General features: G+C 40.4%; 1 protein-coding gene across 1 annotated transcript in view; it reads left to right on the forward strand.

The window, feature by feature from the left end:
- The window catches only part of TARBP1 (TAR (HIV-1) RNA binding protein 1), a 919,966-nt gene that overhangs the window by 528,540 nt on the left and 371,173 nt on the right, over positions 1-20,253 (forward strand). The window contains exon 18 of the mRNA XM_030198123.1: positions 2,199-2,398. Within this exon, the coding sequence (XP_030053983.1) occupies positions 2,199-2,398 (200 nt within the window). The remainder of the gene's footprint in view (positions 1-2,198; positions 2,399-20,253) is intronic.

Genomic DNA, 20,253 nt, shown 5'->3' on the forward strand with positions numbered 1-20,253 from the left:
TGCCATACTGGGAAAGACCAAAGGTCCATCTAGCCCAGCATCCTGTCACCAACAGTGGCCAATCCAGGTCAAGGGCACCTGGCACGCTCCCCAAACGTAAAAACATTCCAGACAAGTTATACCTAAAAATGCGGAATTTTTCCAAGTCCATTTAATAGCGGTCTATGGACTTGTCCTTTAGGAATCTATCTAACCCCTTTTTAAACTCCGTCAAGCTAACCGCCCGTACCACGTTCTCCGGCAACGAATTCCAGAGTCTAATTACACGTTGGGTGAAGAAAATTTTCCCCGATTCGTTTTAAATTTACCACACTGTAGCTTCAACTCATGCCCTCTAGTCTTAGTATTTTTGGATAGCGTGAACAGTCGCTTCACATCCACCCGATCCATTCCACTCATTATTTTATACACTTCTATCATATCTCCCCTCAGCCGTCTCTTCTCCAAGCTGAAAAGCCCTAGCCTTCTCAGCCTCTCTTCATAGGAAAGTCGTCCCATCCCCACTATCATTTTCGTCGCCCTTCGCTGTACCTTTTCCAATTCTACTATATCTTTTTTGAGATACGGAGACCAGTACTGAACACAATACTCCAGGTGCGGTCGCACCATGGAGCGATACAACGGCATTATAACATCCGCACACCTGGACTCCATACCCTTCCTAATAACACCCAACATTCTATTCGCTTTCCTAGCCGCAGCAGCACACTGAGCAGAAGGTTTCAGCGTATCATCGACGACGACACCCAGATCCCTTTCTTGATCCGTAACTCCTAACGCGGAACCTTGCAAGACGTAGCTATAATTCGGGTTCCTCTTACCCACATGCATCACTTTGCACTTGTCAACATTGAACTTCATCTGCCACTTGCACGCCCATTCTCCCAGCTATAATTCGGGTTCCTCTTACCCACATGCATCACTTTGCACTTGTCAACATTGAACTTCATCTGCCACTTGCACGCCCAGTCTCCCATATCTGTTCAGGAGCAGGTGCAAATAGTAATGTGTAAAGAACGTGCATATCGGGTATTTTATAAAAATTGTTCATAAATCAGGACTCCACCCAAAGCTCAGTTCTAGAAAATGCCTATATCCAAGTCATGTAAAAGTATATGCCTTCTTGCCACCGTACATACTTTTATATACGTGTATATGTGTAACCTGGTCTAATTTTATAAATGTCCATTAACGTACAAAAAAAACAGGGTTTTAACTGCAGAAAATGTAATTAAATTACCGCTATATGCATACAGAAAGATCAGTAAATGCTGGTCATCAAGTTTCATGCTAGTAATACTGTTGCTATGTATAGATGATTTAACTATATTTAACCTCTCTTTTTAATGGAATTACATAGATTATTTTAAAAGGGGGGGGGGGAGGGAGGCAAGCTGAAATAGTCCTGGTTTTTCTTATTACATGCATGAAGATATCGGGAAAATCAGGACTCTGCAGCTCCATGAATGCACTTGGCTAAAGTAGAACTGATTTGGCCTGTCCCTCTTGAAATCCAGCTATATGGCCCTTCTGCTGAAGATCATTTTCCCTGACTCAAAACACATGTTGGAATAAGCAAATATGAGCCATAATGGATTAAATGCCAAAAGATCATCCCACAAATTTCTGAATCTACACTTCTTCAACTGTAAAGGACTAAAATACAGGCTGATGCATTCAACTACCTTCTCTTACATGAGCACGCAGTTGTGGAATGCATTACCTACTAACGTGAAAACTACTGACGAAATAACCAACTTTCGTAAATCTCTGAAGACACATCTCTTCAACAAGGCCTACAAAGAAAACCCAGAACCTTACTAAATCACCTCGCCAACCCACCCAGTTATGAAAGTCTACTTTCTATACCTATCCGCCTAAATCTTCCCTTCTTCCCCTTATTTAATATTTTCACATCACTAATTGTATCTGACATTCTGGAATGACAAAGCCAGAACAGGACTCTGTAAGCCACATTGAGCCTGCAAATAGGTGGGAAAATGGGATACAAATGCAATAAATAAAATAAATTAATTAATCTCACAGTCATACTAAAACTTTTATTCTTATTGGAGAAAAAGTCTTTTTGTTCTAAGGTAAAATTTATATGGTTAATCTATAGTGTGCCATCATCTTAAGGGAATTAAATGCTTTTTTTTTTGTTTTTTTTTCCTTTGTGGGTTTCCTTTATTATACAGATTATTTGCCAAATGATTGAAATGTCTGCAACAAAAACTGGTGTCTTTAATGTGGTAATGAGTTATTGCTGCCAGTCCTGGATAACTCCAATTTCTAATGACGACAGAATTTCTTTGAGTTCTTTGTCAAATGCTAGAGACTACATTGAACTTATTAGTGAAGGATGTGTCTTTGGAAATGTCTTTAGAAAGGATCAAAGGTAAGAGATTTCTCTAAATTTAATTTATTACTCTTTCAACACCTTGTATCTCACATTAATCAGCTTAGCATAATTTGATCAGCAGTACCTCTATTAAAGCTTCTTACTATCTCTGTGTTGTACGACACAACATAAAATACAGTTTAGTGGTATTCCTTTTCTCAAACACCTTCCTTTACCACTTCATGGTTTACATAATCATTTTTTTATGTAAAATGCTGTTCTCTCATGTTCTCACTGTGCTCATCCTAGCTTTCCAAATAATTCCAGTTCCTCACTAATTTTACAAATGTCGGTTTCTGGTAAGTCTTGTTCTTTGAGCCAATCAAACATTTAGTTTAAATTTGATTAACATTTTGCCAAAAATCTTAAAACAACAGTAACAATAACATCCTATATGCAGTCTTCAAGAATTCAACAAAACAGCATCCACATACTCTCCACAATGTCACTCAAACATTTTAGCAAAAATTCTAACTGGATGGGGAGGAAATGATGTCACAGGTATGAATGACAGCCTAAAGTCAGAGCTTTGAAGAGGTTGATAAAATAAGAGTAAAAAAAAATGTTGAACACCCCCTAAATGAGTGCCAGCTGGTAATAAGAAGCAGGAGAGCCCCATTTGCTCACAAAAGCAACATTAGAAGCTTTTAAATATACCACAGTGCTGATGGAGGGAGGAAATGAAAAGTCATTGTATGGTAAGAAGTTTGCAGGCAAAATGACAGAGGCAAACCCAGGGCCCAATGCACAAAGCTTACCACGCTTCCAATGTTTGCTTTAGATTAAGGCAAACATTATTTAGTGTCTAATGCACAAAGGGGTTCTGTGTCTCTTTTACCATTCCTTTAGCAGCTACCGATAGCCCTATGCAAATGTATTACAACAAGCTCATCATTATTAAAATGAGCAGTCTGTGTGATGTATAGAAAAGGAGCACTTACTTGTAACATGCAAAACGTAATGGCAGATCTGGAACTGTTAAGTTTTGTACAGTATCCCTGGTGATCCAGTGGACCCCCTCTTTAATCTATAAGCTGTGCGTTAGGGCTCCCTCCTTCCTGTACTAGAAGCAATGTTGTTTTTGTTCAGTTGTTCAATAAAGACTTCATGCAAATTAAAAAAAAAAAAAAAAAACCTCCCTGGTAGTCCAGCAGGCTCCCTCCCAACCCCTGCCCCCCCTCCTCCCAGAATCAAAAAATCCCTGTGGTCCAGTAGACACCCTCTTGAGCCCCCATGCTCAAAAAATCTCAGTGGTGGTCTAGTGACCCCCTACTTTCACTTCACATACCTTAAAGGATTGCAGGCAGGAGAGCAGGATCAACATCTACTCACTCCTGCCTCTGGGCCCGTTCTTCTCAAAATGATATCACCCATCCCCTGCCCGGTGCATCCTGGGGTGTACTGGGAGGGGCTAAGCACCATATAAGGGAAAAAAACTCAAGTGGACCCCTGGTGCCACTCAAAATCCATGGTGATCTATTGACAATAGCAGTTGACTGCACTTTTCTGCGCACGTGGTGGGTGCTTACTGAGTTGCAAACAGCAACCATGTGCAAAGGGCATTCAAATGAGATGCATGGAAATTTAACATCGGCCACTAAATTTCTGTGCATCTCATTTGCATGCTATCCTCTTTGTGCTTTGGTCGCTGTTTGAGACTTGGTAAGCATCTTTTGTGCAGCAGCCCCTCAGACTCAAAGGAAGAAACAGGAGCAAACAAAGCCAATGAGCAGCATACATTTATAAAGAAAGAAATGCAGTGGTGGATGACTGGACTGTAATGGGAATGCAGTGTAAATGATGAGATTAAGGAAGCATTGGAGGAGTTGAAAAAGGAGGTGAGCAAATTGGGTCACCAGCAGGAGGACGTTTAGGGAAAGCCTGAGCAATGTGGTGGGAAAGGTGCAAATGCAAAACAATTGCAACAAGCACAGGAAGAACTGAGAGAAAACTGGAGGATTTAGAAAATCAATTTAGTCAGTGCAGACTCAGGGCTTTTCAGTAACTGCATATAAGGGGACCAGAGGCCGTTCAAGGCAGTATTAGGAACTGACAAAATTAGAAAAGCAGCAAATGTTACTCAAATCCAAAATATACAATATACTACTCAAAACTTATTGAAACTGGAGGAAAAGCCCCAGAGTATACTAGATGAAAACACTTCAGTATGACATCTCTATCAGACTAACAAATTGTCTTAAAAGTAGAAAACACAGGAAACCAAACAAGCATAATCTACTGCATAAAAATTCCAGAGATACAGCTTCCTCTAAAGCATAAACACCTAAAAATGATTGAAGGTGGAGAAAAGGATGTTGGCAATAATGTAAATGAGCTAAAAAAAAATAAGCTAAAAAATGACATCATAGGTCCAGAAAAACTCCACCTAGGGAAGTATTCCTATTAATGTATTCTGAGACAAAATACATTTCAATAAGTGCAAAGCAATCAGTATATTAATGAGAAAGGTGTACTTAACTGAAAGAGTAACAGTGGTGTGCAGCAAAATTTAAGAAGCCTTCAGTCTCCAAACCAAAGAAGAGTTCTAGATTCCACATATGCAAGCTTTTATGAATTGCACTCTCCAAAGAAGTATTCACTCCCAACAAGGGCCACTTGATTCGACAGTTACATTTGACTCAGGAGATACTATATAGAACAGTGTTTCCCAGGTCCATTCCTGGAGTACCCCTTGCCAGTCAAGTTTTCAGGATGTCCACAATGAATATGCATGAACGTAATTTGAATACACTGCCTCCTTTGTATGCACATTTCTTTCATGCATATTCATTGTGGATATCCTGAAAACCTGGCTAGCAGGGGGTACTCCAGGACCGGACTTGGGAAACACTGATGTAGAATACTACTACTTAACATTTCTAGAGCGCTACTAGGGTTACGCAGCGCTATACAAAATAACAAAGAAGGACGGTCCCTGCTCAGAGGAGCTTAAAATACAAAACATAAAACTGAAAAAAGTAGACTCATGCACCACTCATGCTGCAATTCAACTCCAACCCCTGGTAAAAAAGATGGCTGCTCAATGTGCTAAAAAAAAACTTTTTGAAAACTCAGCACCCAGTTAGCATGTACTCAACAGAATTCCTCATACCTGATTGGATCACAAGTTGAAATGTCACAAATATGAAAAAAATAAAAATGCACTCCACTGCACATATAAAAAAGTTAAAATTACTCACCAGAAGGATACAGCTCTGCTGAGCGTGTGCCTCATATTGACACGCATGCAGATAACTGTGACCTCATGTGGCCTTTTTATCCACCTCCGGACGGTCCTGTATCCTTCTGGTGAGCAATTTTAATTTTTCAACTGTCTGGGAGAAATTGTGACGGGGGTGATATGCTGAAATTGAGACGGGGGTGATGCGCTGCTACTGGGTGGCCTGTTCCCACTTTGGCCCACTTGTATGTACGCTGTTGTCTGGATAATTAGGCATTTTGATAATCAGCGTTGTACTATACTTGCCTATGTGGAGTTTTTCTGGACCTATGATGGCATTTTTAGCTTATTTTTAAGCTGATTTACACTTTTGCTGAGGTCCTTTTCAAGATTCTACTTCAGGAACCAAGAGACTTTATTTATTTTGGTTAACTTCTGTGTAAACTGCTACGTACTTTATTTAAGGGAGGAAAGGTATCTCATCCTACTATGGCAACCAGAACACAAATTTCTTAAAAGCACACAGTGAAAAAGTGTGCTTCTAAGAAATTTGTGTTCTGGTTGCCACAGTAAGATGAGGTCCCTTTCCTCCCTTAAATAAAGAGTGGTTTCATTGCGAGTTGTCTCTTAACTTTAGTGAAGTAGATCTGAGTGGGGTTGTAAACTGGGATGTACTGGGAGGGGCTAAGCACCATATAAGGGAAAAAACTCAAGTGGACCCCTTCTAGAACTACCCCTGATGCCACTCAAAATCCATGGTGATCTGAGGGGGGTTGAAGGGTGAGGGGGAGGGAGCCCTTGCTAGCACCCGTTTCATTTCACACAGAAACGGACCTCTTTTACTAGTGTTTAAATAAACAGCTACATAAGTACATAAGTATTGCAATACTGGGACAGACCAAAGATCCATCAAGCCCCAGCATCCTGTTTCCAGCAGTGGCCATTCCAGGTTACAAGTGCCTGACAAGATCCAAAAACAGTACAATACATGTTATGCTGCTTATCCTAGAAATAACCAGTGGATTTTCTCACGTCTATCTTAATAATGACTTATGGACTTTTCTTTGAGGAAGCTATACAAACCTTTTTAAAACCCCGCTAAGCTAACTGGTTTTACTAAATTCTCTGGCAACAGATTCCAGAGTTTAATTCTACATTAACATAGTAACATAGTAGATGACGACAGAAAAAGACCTGCACGGTCCATCCAGTCTGCCCAACAAGATAAACTCATATGTGCTACTTTTTGTGTATACCTTACCTTGATTTGTATCTGCCATTTTTAGGCACAGACCGTAGAAGTCTGCCCAGCACTAGTCCCGCCTCCCACCACCGGCTCTGCCACCCAATCTCAGTTAAGCTTCTGAGGATCCATTCCTTCTGAACAGGATTCTTTTATGTTTACCCTATGCATGTTTGAATTCCGTTACCGTTTTCATCTCCACCACCTCCCGCGGGAGGGCATTCCAAGTATCTACCATTCTCTCCGTGAAAAAATACTTCCTGACATTTTTCTTGAGTCTGCCCCCCTTCGATCTCATTTCATGTCCTCTAGTTCTACCACCTTCCCTTCTCCGGAAAAGGTTCATTTGTGGATTGATACCTTTCAAATATTTGAACGTCTGTATCATATCACCCCTGTTTCTCCTTTCCTCCAGGGTATACATGTTCAGGTCCACAAGTCTCTCCTCATACGTTTTGTAACGCAAATTGTAAAGAAATGTTTTCTACGATTTGCTGTAACTTTACTACTTGGTGGCTTTATTGTGTGCCCCCGAGTCTTAGTATTTTTGGAAAGAATAAACAATTGATTCATGTCTACCCGTTTCACTCCACTCATTATTTTATAGACCTCTGTCATATCTTCCTCAGCCGTCTTTTCTCAAAACTGAAGAGCCCTAGCCACTTCAGCCTTTCCTCATAGGGAAGTCATCCCATCCTCTTTATCATTTTTGTCACCCTTCTCTGTACTTTTTCTAATTTCACTATATCTTTTTTGAGATGCAATGACCAGAATTGCACACAGTATTCGAGGTGTGGTCGCACCATGGAGCGATACAAAGGCATTATAACATCCTCATTTTTGTTTTCCATTCCTTTCCTAATAATACCTAACATTCTGTTTGCTTTCTTAGCCGCTGCCGCACACTGAGCACAGAGTTTCAACGTTTCATCAATGATGAGAGAGTAGTGGATGCTTGGAATGCCCTCCCGCGGGAGGTGGTGGAAATGAAAACGGTAACGGAATTCAAACATGCATGGGATAAGCATAAAGGAATCCTGTGCCGAAGGAATGGATCCTCAGGAGCTTAGTCAAGATCGGGAGGCGGGGATAGGGCTGGGCAGACTTATACGGTCTGTGCCAGAGCCGGTGGTGGGAAGCGGGACTGGTGGTTGGGAGGCGGGGATAGTGCTGGACAGACTTGTACGGTCTGTGCCAGAGCCGGGGTTGGGAGGCAGGGCTGGGGAGGTGAGGATAGTGCTGGGCAGACTTATACGGTCTGTGCCTGTGCCAGAGCCGGTGGTTGGGAGGTGGGGCTGGTGGTTGGGAGGCGGGGATAGTGCGGGGCAGACTTATATGGTCTGTGCCCTGAAGTGCATAGGTACAAATCAAAGTAGGGTATACACAAAAAGCAGCAAATATGAGTTATCTTGTTGGGCAGACTGGATGGACCGTGCAGGTCTTTTTCTGCCGTCATCTACTGTGTTACTATGACGCCTAGAGCCCTTTCCTGGTCGGTGACTCCTAATGTGGAACCTTGCATTACGTAGCTATAATTCAGGTTCCTCTTTCCCACATGCATCACTTTGCACTTGCTCACATTAAACATCATCCAATCCACCAATAATAGAACTCACCTTGTGTATTTTGTTCAATTGTGGTCGCCTTATCTCAAAAAAATATAGTGGAATTAGAAAAGGTTCAAAGAAGAGCGACCAAAATGATAAAGGGGATGGAACGCCTTCCATATGATGAAAGGCTAAAAAGATTAGGGCTCTTCAGCTTGGAAAAGAGACAGCTGAGGACTATAAAATCCTGAGTAGTGTAGAACAGGTAAATGTGAATTAATTTTCCACTCCTTCAAAAAGTTCAAAGATTAGGGAGCACTCAATGAAATTACATGGAAACACTTTAAAAACATATAGGAGGAAATATTTTTTCACGCAAAGAATAGTTAAGCTCTAGAACTCACTGCCGGAGGATGTGGTAATGGCGGTTAATGTATCTTGGTTTAAAAAAGATTTGGACAAGTTCCTGGAGGAAAAGTCCATAGTCCACTATTGAGACTGACATGGGGGAAGCCACTGCTTGAACTGAGTGTGGTAGCATGGAATGGACGGTCCAAGATGGCTCCTGGAGCGGTAACGCGTCTTGCAGCTCTTGAACTTTTCTCCGGAGGAGTTTAACACTAAGAGTTTTCCCCTGTCTAAGGAAGGGGAAAAGAAAGAGGAAACTAAGACACTCACCTCCTCGAGTCTGGCTGGAGTCCCCCCCTTTGCGCCAAAGAACAACGGAAAATTTCGGGCTGAAGATGCTGGGGGAGCGGACGCTCGCCTCGACGGGTTCTGCATCTTCTGATGCGGACCACAGTGTTGAGGGAGTGTCTTTGAGCCCTCCCTCAATCACAGCTGCTCCGCAACCTGGAAGCAATACCAGAACGGGTCAGCTCTCGTTTGCAGAGAGAGGAGGTCCTGCCTGCCCTTTGGTCCCGGGGAGAATATCAGCAGAGGACATGCAGATGGTTCAGCTTTCCTCTTCTCCCATTCAGGGCTCTGCATCCAGGAGGAACGAAGGTTCGATAAGACCAGCTGTGGTGATGATGGAATCAATCTGGGATGCAATCCAAGGTTTGAACTTAACTCTTTCTACACTATCTAGCTTCCTTAAGGGAGAGATTGCAGAACTTAAGCAATTGAATCAGAATCTGTCTGGCAATGTTCATGACCAAGGGAAAAAACTGAGGAATTAGAAAGGGAAGTTTCACAATTGCAAAGTGTTGCCTCTACTCTTATAAAAGAGAGAGATATTCAAACTCGTAAGATGGAATATCTGGAAAACCAAGGACGGAGAAATAATTTGAGATTTCTGAATTTTCCAAAATCACCTTTAATACCTGCATTAGATATGCTTAAGAAGTACTTTGGAGAAATATTGCGGATTCCAGCTGAGGGCTATCCGCCCATAGTTAGGACCCAATATATATCAGGGACTTCTAGATCTTCAAATGAACAACCACAGGTGGATATGAATTTAACTGATTTTCTGGAAAGTTCCTTAGATGTTGTAACGGAAAGAACTACTCTCTTAGTGACTTTTGCCTTAGAGCCGGACAGAAACAGTATTTTGCGTTCTTATTTTTGTCATATTAATGAGCTGTTTTTGGGGTCCAAAATTTTGAATTTTTCCTGACCTAGCAAGGGATACACAAAACAGAAGGAGAGAATTCTTGGAATATAAACCAAGAGTTCTCAACTTAGGTGGTCTGTTTGAGTTAAAATTTCCTTGTAGGTGTCTTGTGTCTCTTGAAATGATTAATTATGTTTTCTTTAATTCCCCAACATTGCTAGACCTTATTACTCTAAAGAAAGGGCAAAGGTTCCCTTGGAAGTATCAACTAGTTAACTACGCTGCGAGTTTTAGTCAGCTCCCAACTGCTCCAATGGTAAAAAAAAATTTCTTGTATTGTAAGATTTTTCTTTTTCCTAGTACTTGGATCATATATTGTGGTCTAAATTAAGGGGAAAAATTTCCAGAATAATTTTGTATCAGTTTCCTGTAAGTATTTTCTTATATTCCTAACATTTATGTCATAATATAAATGTAAAAATTAATAAAAGAGATTAAAATAAAATAAGCATGGAATGTTGCTGCTATTTGGGTTTCTACTAGGTACATGTGACTTGGATTGCTTTCTTAGTCGCTGGGCTACATGGACCATTGGTCTGACCCAGTATGGCTGTTGTTATATTCTTAAAGTCATCCACTCAATTTCAGCGTTAAGGTCATTCTCCACCCCCCACCCCCACCCCCCACCCCCCCCGGGAGTTACCAAATTTAGAAGAAAAATCCAGTGTTGTTGTTTGTAATTTAATAGTGTTTCATAATTCCCTATCTCCCACCCTTCTATTATGTGATCCAACACTGTCCATTTAATGTCATTAACAGTATGTTGTTTCTCAATCCAGTGTGGTACCAATGGCAATTGCAGTCTGTCAGTGGTTATCCTGGATTTGTGTTCATTAAGTCTAATGTATACTGGTCGACTACTTGGACCAACATACACCATTTTACAAGAACATTCAATCAAGTATATGACATTGTTACTACTGTATGATGTAATCGTTCGCACTGTTACCTTACAGTCTGTCCCTGTGGGTTGGTCCATTGGGGACTAGTGGGAGCCCTTTCACACTTTTGGCATTGACTACAAATGGTATGGTATCCTGTGGTAACAGTATGTACAGAATGTCTATATCTTTATTTTGTTAATAAAGTCAGCAGGATGGATTTCACTTAATAAACGGTAGACATTCTACAATTTTGTTGCAGCCTAACTCCTTGGCTCTCTCTTTTATGAGCTAGAATCCTGAGTTTACTACCGCTTAAGATTCTTTTTTTTCACCCTCTTCTGTTGGATTTTTACAAATAACTGACATCCATGGCAGGACAACACTGTAAAATCGATCCAAGCTCCATTCCTCCCCCAGCTTCTAAGCGATAAAAGCAGGACCCTCGCTCGCCCATCAAAATGACGTTAGACAATGATTCAGAAATATCGCTGCAGGCTTTTATGGGAGAACTCCTATCTACAAAAGGCCTCATACAAGAAACTCAAAATTCACTGTAAGATATCAAAGAAGAAATATAAGAGATTAAATCTCATCTCGCCACAATGGACGCTCGTGCGGCGGCTTTGAAACTTCATGAAAACATACTGTTAAACCTGCCAAAAAAAACAAAAGAAATTGATGCACTGAAAAAAGATCTGGAGGATTTGGGCAACGGGTCCAGAAGAAATAATGACCGCATAATTGGACTGTCTGAAGAATCAGAGGGTTTAAATCCTTGTGAATTTCTGGCATCATTCCTGCCGAAATTACTCTATCTTAATCCAGACCAAAAAATCGAAATTGAACGAATGCATAGAACTTCTACTTTCAGACCAGTGAATCAAGAATTCCCAATACCTATGGTTGTTAAACTTCTATGCTACCTAGTAGCTTTATCCATACTTCAAAAAGCTAAACTGAAAGCTCCTCTCATTTTGAAGGAATGAAGATCTCCATATACCCGGATCTCAATAAATCCACAGTACAGAAAAGGAAGGCCTTTCTTTGCTTCAGAGACCGCATGAAAGGTCTCTGCGCTCAATTTGGCCTCTTCTATCCAGCCAGAATGCAGATCACTGTGTATAATCAAACTCGTACCTTCGGTGAACCGGAACAACTGGGTATCTATTTGGACTCATTTAAAAAGTGACATTATTACATATGAATGTTTTTCTCTTGTTCGCTTTGGTATCCTGGCTTTTAATGCCATAAATATTTTACATTTACTCATTTATAATAGTAAACTCACTGAATACTTTTCACATGGGAGATTTGGTTTCACGTGCCTTGACCTCCAGTACCCAAGTTTCATTTTATTTCAGCGGGTTTTCCTGCTGATTAAGCTTGCGCTGTTGCGATTTGTTCTCATGTTTACTCTATTGGCTTCTGTGCTTAATATAACTCACATTACCATGTGTTTTCTATGAATTTCTAAAGTTGCATTTACTCATCTTGCACACTGTGATCATTGTCTTACTGTTAGAATCTATTATAGCCATAATGAAAAATTTTTCCCTTAATGCACAGGGTTTAAATAACCCCATAAAATGGAAAAAATATCTCTGTATTTTTTTTCCTGGGTCGTAGTATATTTATTAAATTTAAAAATAGAATAACAGGAGACAATTCAGTGTAACAGTACAACAGCATACAAATTGCAAAAATCATGTAAAGGACAGAAGAGAGAGAGAGTGGAGAGGAAGAAAAGAAAAACACTTCTCATCGAGCATCTCTAAAGTAGGACAATAACAAAGACCACTTCTCCTTATAAGTGATATAGCGACATGACTTTTTAGCCAGAAAGGCATCATATTTATAAGTCTGAAATACCAAATTCCACCATTCTTGAAATGTGACTTGATCCAGGGTCTTCCAGTGTCCAAAAATTACTTTCAAGGCTAAAGTGAGCAAAGTATTAACAAGTAAGCATTCATTATGGCGTAAGGAAGAGCGAAAACATTGGTCTCTGAGCAACACATATTTATACAGCATAGGACCATGGAAATGAAATATATCTGTTAAAGTGAACCAGACATCAGTCCAAAATGATTGAAGGCATACACAGTCAAAAACAAGGTGTCTGATAGTACCCCATTGAGCATGACAAGACCAACATAAACTGGGAATGGACGGATTAATGGTATGCGACCTGAAGGGCGTCCATAAGGACCGGTACATAAAAAAATAAAGGGACTGCATGATGGCCGCAGACCTGGAACACTGAAACACTGAGCACCAGGTCTGCGTCCAACTGCTATCAGAAATGGGCTGCTGAATATCTTGTTCCCAACATCTACGCAAGCCCAGACATGTAATGGAAGATTTACTTAAAAAGAAAGTATAAACTTGCGATGCAACATGTCTTGTTGACTGAAGACGTGTGGCTACATCAACAAGGTCAGGGGAATGAAGCAACATGGTAAGTTGTAAGTCGCTTTTTTTCAACAAGGAGCTAAGTTGTAACCACTGATAGACATGGGAGTTCAATACGGGGAAGTCAGCCTGCATTGCTGAAAACGACTTCCAGGTATGAGTATTTAAATCAACAAAATGACCAAGTTGCCATATACCAATTCGTTGCCAGTGAGACCAGGAAACCTGCTTTTTACCAATTGTGAACTTAGGGTTATTCCAGACGGGCATGCTGAAAGTAGATGACCAGGGGATGGGTAAGAGCTTGTTAAACGAGGTCAATAACTTGTGAGTGGTATTGATGATGAGATTGGAGGCAATACGCTTTGGAAGTTGCATACCTACTAAAGAAGCAGGAAGTAAAGGGCTAAGTAAAGTCTGCTCCAGCAGCAACCATCTGGGCGGAGGTTCTGCGGTAGAGGGAACAATCCATTCTAGACCCTGACGGATAATAAACGCTTTATGATAAGATAAAAGATCAGGAAATTTTACACCACCCTGCAATTTAGATAATTTAAGTTTACCCAGGGAAATGCGGAGTGACTAGAAATTCCAAAAGAAGTAGCCCTTCCATCCGTCTATAAAAAGCAGTGGGAAACAGGACAGGAATCATACTAAGAACATATGTGGTCTTGGGGTCCACCATCATTTTAATAGAGTCGAGCCGACCCCACCAAGTAAGATTAAGTGGAGACCAAGATAAAAGTGAATGTGTAACTATGGCAGTAATTCTAGTGGCGTTAAGCTGGACAGTAGTCTGAAGATCTCTATCAAAAGGTACACCCAAATACTTGAGGGAGGAGACCACCCACTTAAGGGGATAACCCGGGATTATAAAAGGGGTATAAGCATCATTTAAAGGCATCAACTCAGTTTTGTCCCAATTAATTTTGTAGCCAGATAGAGTGGAGAAATGACAAATCAGTTGAATGAGGGCATTCAGTGACACCACAGGATTGGTAAGATACAATAGTATATCATCAGCATATGCTAACAGTTTAAATTCCTCTGGTCCCAGCACCACACTAGTGATATCGTGTGATTTCCGGATAGCCACCAACAAAGGCTCAAGAGCTAAATTAAACAACATTGGAGAGACGAGGCAGCCCTGTCTCGTACCCCTATGCAGTTCAAAGGGGGCAGAGAACTCACCATTCACTAATACTTATGCAGAAGGCCGAGAATATATCAGGCGTGTACCATATGCAGAAAGGAATCAGGGAACCCAAAATGTGCAAGCACACCAAATAAGTATGTCCACTCCACCCGATCAAAGGCTTTTTCAGCATCCAGAGAGACAGATAAAACAGGATGGTCCAGAGAGCGAGCGGAGTGGATAAGATGACTCAATAATCTAGTATTATCAGCACCATATCTGTGTTTAACAAAACCAGCTTGATCTCTGTGTATGAGCAACGGGAGAATATTCTCCATTCTACAGCTTAATATTTTTGCATAGATTTTGTAATCAGCATTTAACAAAGAAATAGGCCTATAATTCTGTACAAGGGTACAGTCTCTATTAGGCTTCGGAATTACTACAATAGAAGCATCCAAAAAGTGTCCTGTTGATGATGAGATAACCCTAAAATTGTTGGAATTTCCCTTGGGAGAGACATATACAAACTTTCCATATATGGTGATGACATATTAATATATACTACACCAAACTCTCTTCCTAATCTACTACAAGTAATCAATTCTTTCTCACCATTGTCTGGTTATAAAATTAATAAGTCAGCGATAATTCCTTTAACTTCCTCAGTAATCAAACATCACTTATCACATTTACCATTTTCATGGGAACCTATTAAAATTAAATACCTTGGTTTATGGTATTCCAATACAATTGATAAAACCGTGAGCCTTATTAAAGACCACATAATTTCTTTAACTTCTTTAATCCTAAATTCATGGTTCCCTCTATTTCTCACATGGTGGGGAAGAACTGGAGCTATCAAGATGGTACAGGCTCCTAAATTAAATTATATCTTTAGTATGACTCCCCTTCCTCTCCCAAACGTTTTATATAAGAAAATAGATTCCCTGATAAATTTATATGGAAACAAAAACCTCCTCGTATAGCCCTCAAAATACTTAAAATGACTAAAGAAAAAGGAGGCCTTAATATCCCCGATTTTAAGAAATATCATATGGCCTTTTGGCTCGCATAATCGCTGACTTGGTTCAAAACTGACAGAAGAGTAATCTCCTAGATGGTACTCATTTGAAGCTGCTCTAGTGCATCCCTGTCCTTTATATCTTCTCCCACACATTGATTCATATCCTTATGCAAAATCTTTCAGACTGTTAAAGTCCTCTGCTTCTTCTATCCAAGAATTTAAGACTGATCTCAAATTCAAAATTGATACTTTACAGGATTTTCCAATTTGGTATAACTCTAGGTTTGATTCTCAATTAATAGCCCATCATGAATTTGATTAGAAGAAAAAAGGTATATGGTCTTTGTCTCACTTATATTTATCTGGTAATTTATTATCAGCTAATGCTTTGACTTTATTATATAACATCTCCAAAACAGACTCAACTTCGTGGAAACATATTTCTAATTATATTTCTTCAATACAAGCCTCAAACTCCCTATCAACAATCACCTCTGAATTTGTTTCTCTTTGTCAAAGTATCTCCATGGGACACAAGAAAGCCTCTTCAATATATAAAAAAAACTCCAAGATGCCTATATTAACTCTGCAACTACAATTGAACTTTCTTGGGAAAAGGAGCTTAATCTTCCCACTTCAGAATTTGACTGGACCACTTTCTGGACTAAAACGATACGCCCTACAAAATCTGCAGCTAGTTCCCAATCATCATTTTTCATCATGCATCAAGCATACTGGACTCCTACACGTCTGGCAAAAATTACCAAGAAGCCCTCATCGTCAATCTGTTGGTCATGTCATGATAATAATGGTACTTTATCTGATATGATTTTTTATTGTAAAAATGTGAAAGCATATTGGAATCTGATATGGTCTCGTTTGCTTTTAATTTTTCACCTTCCTGTAAATCAAAGCATCACCTTTAAACTTATCAGAAATGATGTAATACGATGTTAGCTGTTGCTACTCATCTTATAATCTGTAATTGGAAAAATAACTCTAAACTATGCTTTAATGAATGGTGGAGCTATATATATATATATATATATATATATATATATATATAATGTCTTTAGGAAATACGAAACTCTCCTGGCCTATAAACAGCTTACCACTCACATAGTTTCCAAAATATGGGCTCGTTTGAATTCCTTTTGTCTTAATACGCAGGTATATTACTTTGCCCTTATCCTGTGTAATTGTTTGTCCATGGTAATGTGATTATATATCAATAACTTATTTGTTTTGCTTGCTAACTGAAGTCAGTGTTAACTTGTATCTTCTGTTGTTTTTATCTATACTGTATAAATAATTCTCACCTCCAACGTTCAGAACCTCACTGTGTGGCAGGGAAACACTGAAGCCCTGTAGTCTTCTAGGCTGTCAGCACCACTCACTCTCACTCATAGACCCGCCCTCAGCCACGCCCCATCCACACATAATTCACAACCCCAACATTCTAAAAGCAAATTTGTAGTTGCAAGATCCCATGAGTGTATGCCCCGCCCTCGCTTCACAACGTGAAGACGTGGAGGGTGGGGCTATGACACTCAGCCAATCGCCAGTTCCACCGCCCTTTGACACTACCCCTCCCCCCCGACGCACTGCGAGAAACAGCGGACTACTCAGGGCCTCCACCCCCTCCCACGCACAGCGACAAACACCGAGCTACGCAGGGGGAGGAGTGCCGTCCGAACACCTGATCCGCCGGGACCCCGAAGCTGCCGCCCGCCAAAAGAAAACTACCCGCCTGCACCCTCCCCCCACGCTGCCGTCCTGCGCCCTCCCAACGCTGCTGTAGGTAAATCTTGCTAGCGCCCGTTTCATTGCTCACAGAAACGGGCCTTTTTTACTAGTTTTTATATAATATGAAAACTTTTCAATAAAAATATGTATAAAAAACATTCATGAGGTCACTAGTTAAATGAATTTATTAGAAAGTTGATATAAAGTGAATTCAGTAAAGGGACTGATGAAGATTTTGGTGGTTTCAGCTTAGTGGTATGAGTTTGAGCTGTTAAGTTCTGCCACTGAGGCCCCTATTGATATTTGTGAAGATATCTGTTCTTAAAGAATATCACACACCAGCCATAATTTATGTTAGAGATGTATAATTTTTTTGGTGTATTTTTCCCTCCCAATATAGTGGTCCACCCACTAATACGTAGGAAGAAATAAATCACCCAAGGCTGCATCAGTTTACTCTTTATTAGATACCTCATCAAGTATTTGTACAATTAACAGATCAATGATATCTCACTGAGAGTACAGAATATTGCTACATGAAATTACCTCTATATCTGAGACTCCAGTTAGTTATGGGAATATTGTACTACAGCTACACATAGGTGTTCTCTGGGTACTTGTGAGAAAGCAATTTGATTATTTTCCAGATACAATTGATTGGTTTCTCATAGGAGAGAGCAGCTCGGCTGGTTCAAAGGTACCGGCTGTGGCTGTCTCTCTCCATTGAAGCAGGAAGTACAATCACTTATATATGCTCAATAACATAACAGGTCATTCTGACAATAATCCCATTCATTGGATATATGCTTATGTAATAGTTAACACTGATTGGTTATGGTAATGAGTTGATTACTATTGTGATAGAGTCATATCCAGGATAGTTGGGTTAAGGCAGTGTCAGTTTGAAATACAGGTCCCAGAAGGCATTGCAGGCAAGGAGCCAGGGGGTGAGAGAAGGAACCTGGACTGGACTCCTAGCTGCAATGAGTGTAAGCTGGCAGGACGTGTAGATTGGCTGCCACTAGGGGGAAAGAGAGTTAGGAAACCCTGTGTGCAGGAGCTCATCATTAGTCTAATGCTTAACTCAGCTGGTATGGGTGTGGGGGAAGCTAATGGAATGATTGGTTGTGGTAGCAGAAGCCAGGGATTGATTAGGCAGGTAGGATGGAGTCCCAGGGAAGAGAGAAGCAGAAGGAGAGAAGAGGGTAGAGTGAAGCAGATGCAAGGTGAAATCCCTTGGGTGTGAGAAAGTCCCAAAAGTATTTGCAGGCTGAAAACCCTTGGGTAATAGAGGTCCCTAAAGTATTGAATCTACCAGTGAAGCCGATGTAAAAGGGAATCCCTTGGGGTATGAGAAATCCCTAAAGTATGGAACCCCTCCTGAAGGTAAAGAGTAGAAGGTAGAAACTGCTGCTTTGTGATTTAAATGTAATGATGAACTGAATGAACTGCTTCTATTTGGAATTGAACTACTGTTACTGTGCACTGGATAAAGAGCCCAGACTGGAGCTGACTGTGAGCCTGTATTGAATCCTGATATGTGCTGATAGTGATAGCCTGCTGCTTAAAGGGTACTATGTGCCATACCCTTTCAGGTAGCTTACATGTGCTTAAGATTGAAGGTGAATGCTGCTGTTGGAACTGTGTATCAGGTCTACTAGAAACCTGCATGGAATAAAGTCCGTACCGGGAGCCTATGGCTGGAGGAGATTGTTCTATCCTTGGCTGCACCTAGAGGTACCTGGTTACACTATTTACTGGAAAAGTCAATAATAGACTAGCTTTTACTGGAAGACCAAGTCATCTTCCTGAGAAGCCATCTTGCTCTGTTTTTCCAAAAACATCTGTGACCACAATGTTGCTAAACGATGTTATTCTGTTTTTCCACTCACACCCGTTCCTCATTCTGCTGCCTCAGAATGTCACAACAGATCAATCACACTGCAGTTCAGGTTAAAGTCATGGGCCTTTAAGATTTTTTTCTCATTTTAGATCCTGAACCAAAGATCAGCTATAATAATAATATACAGAGATAAGTCATACTGAAGGATAGGTCTATGTCCCTCCATCCCCCTCCCTGGTCAAAATTAAGAAATATCTGCCTGCCATTTTACTGTTTTTCACACTGGTGTGCTCCGAGGCTTTTCCTCCTTCAGTTTCAGTTTGTAATGTTAAGAACTGGCCAAAAGAGAAAGAGATAGGCCAGAGGTGAAAATACACTATGCACATGGGAGTCGGCGCCTGAGAAGAGACGACAGGCCCAGACACATAAGGGGTAATTATATAAGTGGGCACCCCCATGCCACAGGGTGAAAGCCTATTCTGTAACAGCATTCGGGTGTCCAGATTCTGTTAAAGAATACTAGTGTATTTATGTATTGGTACACCTTACATTTAGGTGTCTGCAGTTACACTAGCCATAGACCTGGGTTAACTGCGTGTGCCCAGTTCTGCAAGGTTATGCGTAACTTACTATATTCTGTAAGTTGCATGTGTAAGTGGCAACCCTGCCCAGGTCCCACTCATGCTTCATATGCACAGTAAGGTCAATGTGTTTTGGTTTTTTTTGCTACCTCTTTTTAGCCTCAATCTCTGTTATTATCTCTGGTTACAGTTTTAAGTAACTTTTTGTCATATATATATTTTATTATATATTAGCATTTACAATGAATAACACTTTATTTGTATCTCATGTCTGTTTTATTAGGTACCTTCTCCTGGTTATCTTTTAAATGTTTTTAGTATTAAATTATCATGCTTCAAGTATTTTATTGCTTTTTTCTATATGTATGTATATATCTTTACTTGTTTCCTGAGATAATCTAAATTAATCTCCTATTTTTTATTTTTATTTGGATTTTGCTCACCCCCTTTCAGTAGTAGCTCAAGGTGAGTTACATTCAGATACACTGGATATGTCTCTTTCTCTGGAGGACTCACAATCTAAGTTTGTACCTGAAGCAATGGAGGGTTAAGTGACTTGCCCAAGATCACAAGGAGTAGCAGTGGGATTTGAATGGGCACCTCTGGGTGTCAAGACTGGTGCTCTAACCACTAGG

Source organism: Microcaecilia unicolor, chromosome 3, assembly GCF_901765095.1.
Source record: "Microcaecilia unicolor chromosome 3, aMicUni1.1, whole genome shotgun sequence".
NCBI classification, from domain to species: Eukaryota; Metazoa; Chordata; class Amphibia; order Gymnophiona; family Siphonopidae; genus Microcaecilia; species Microcaecilia unicolor.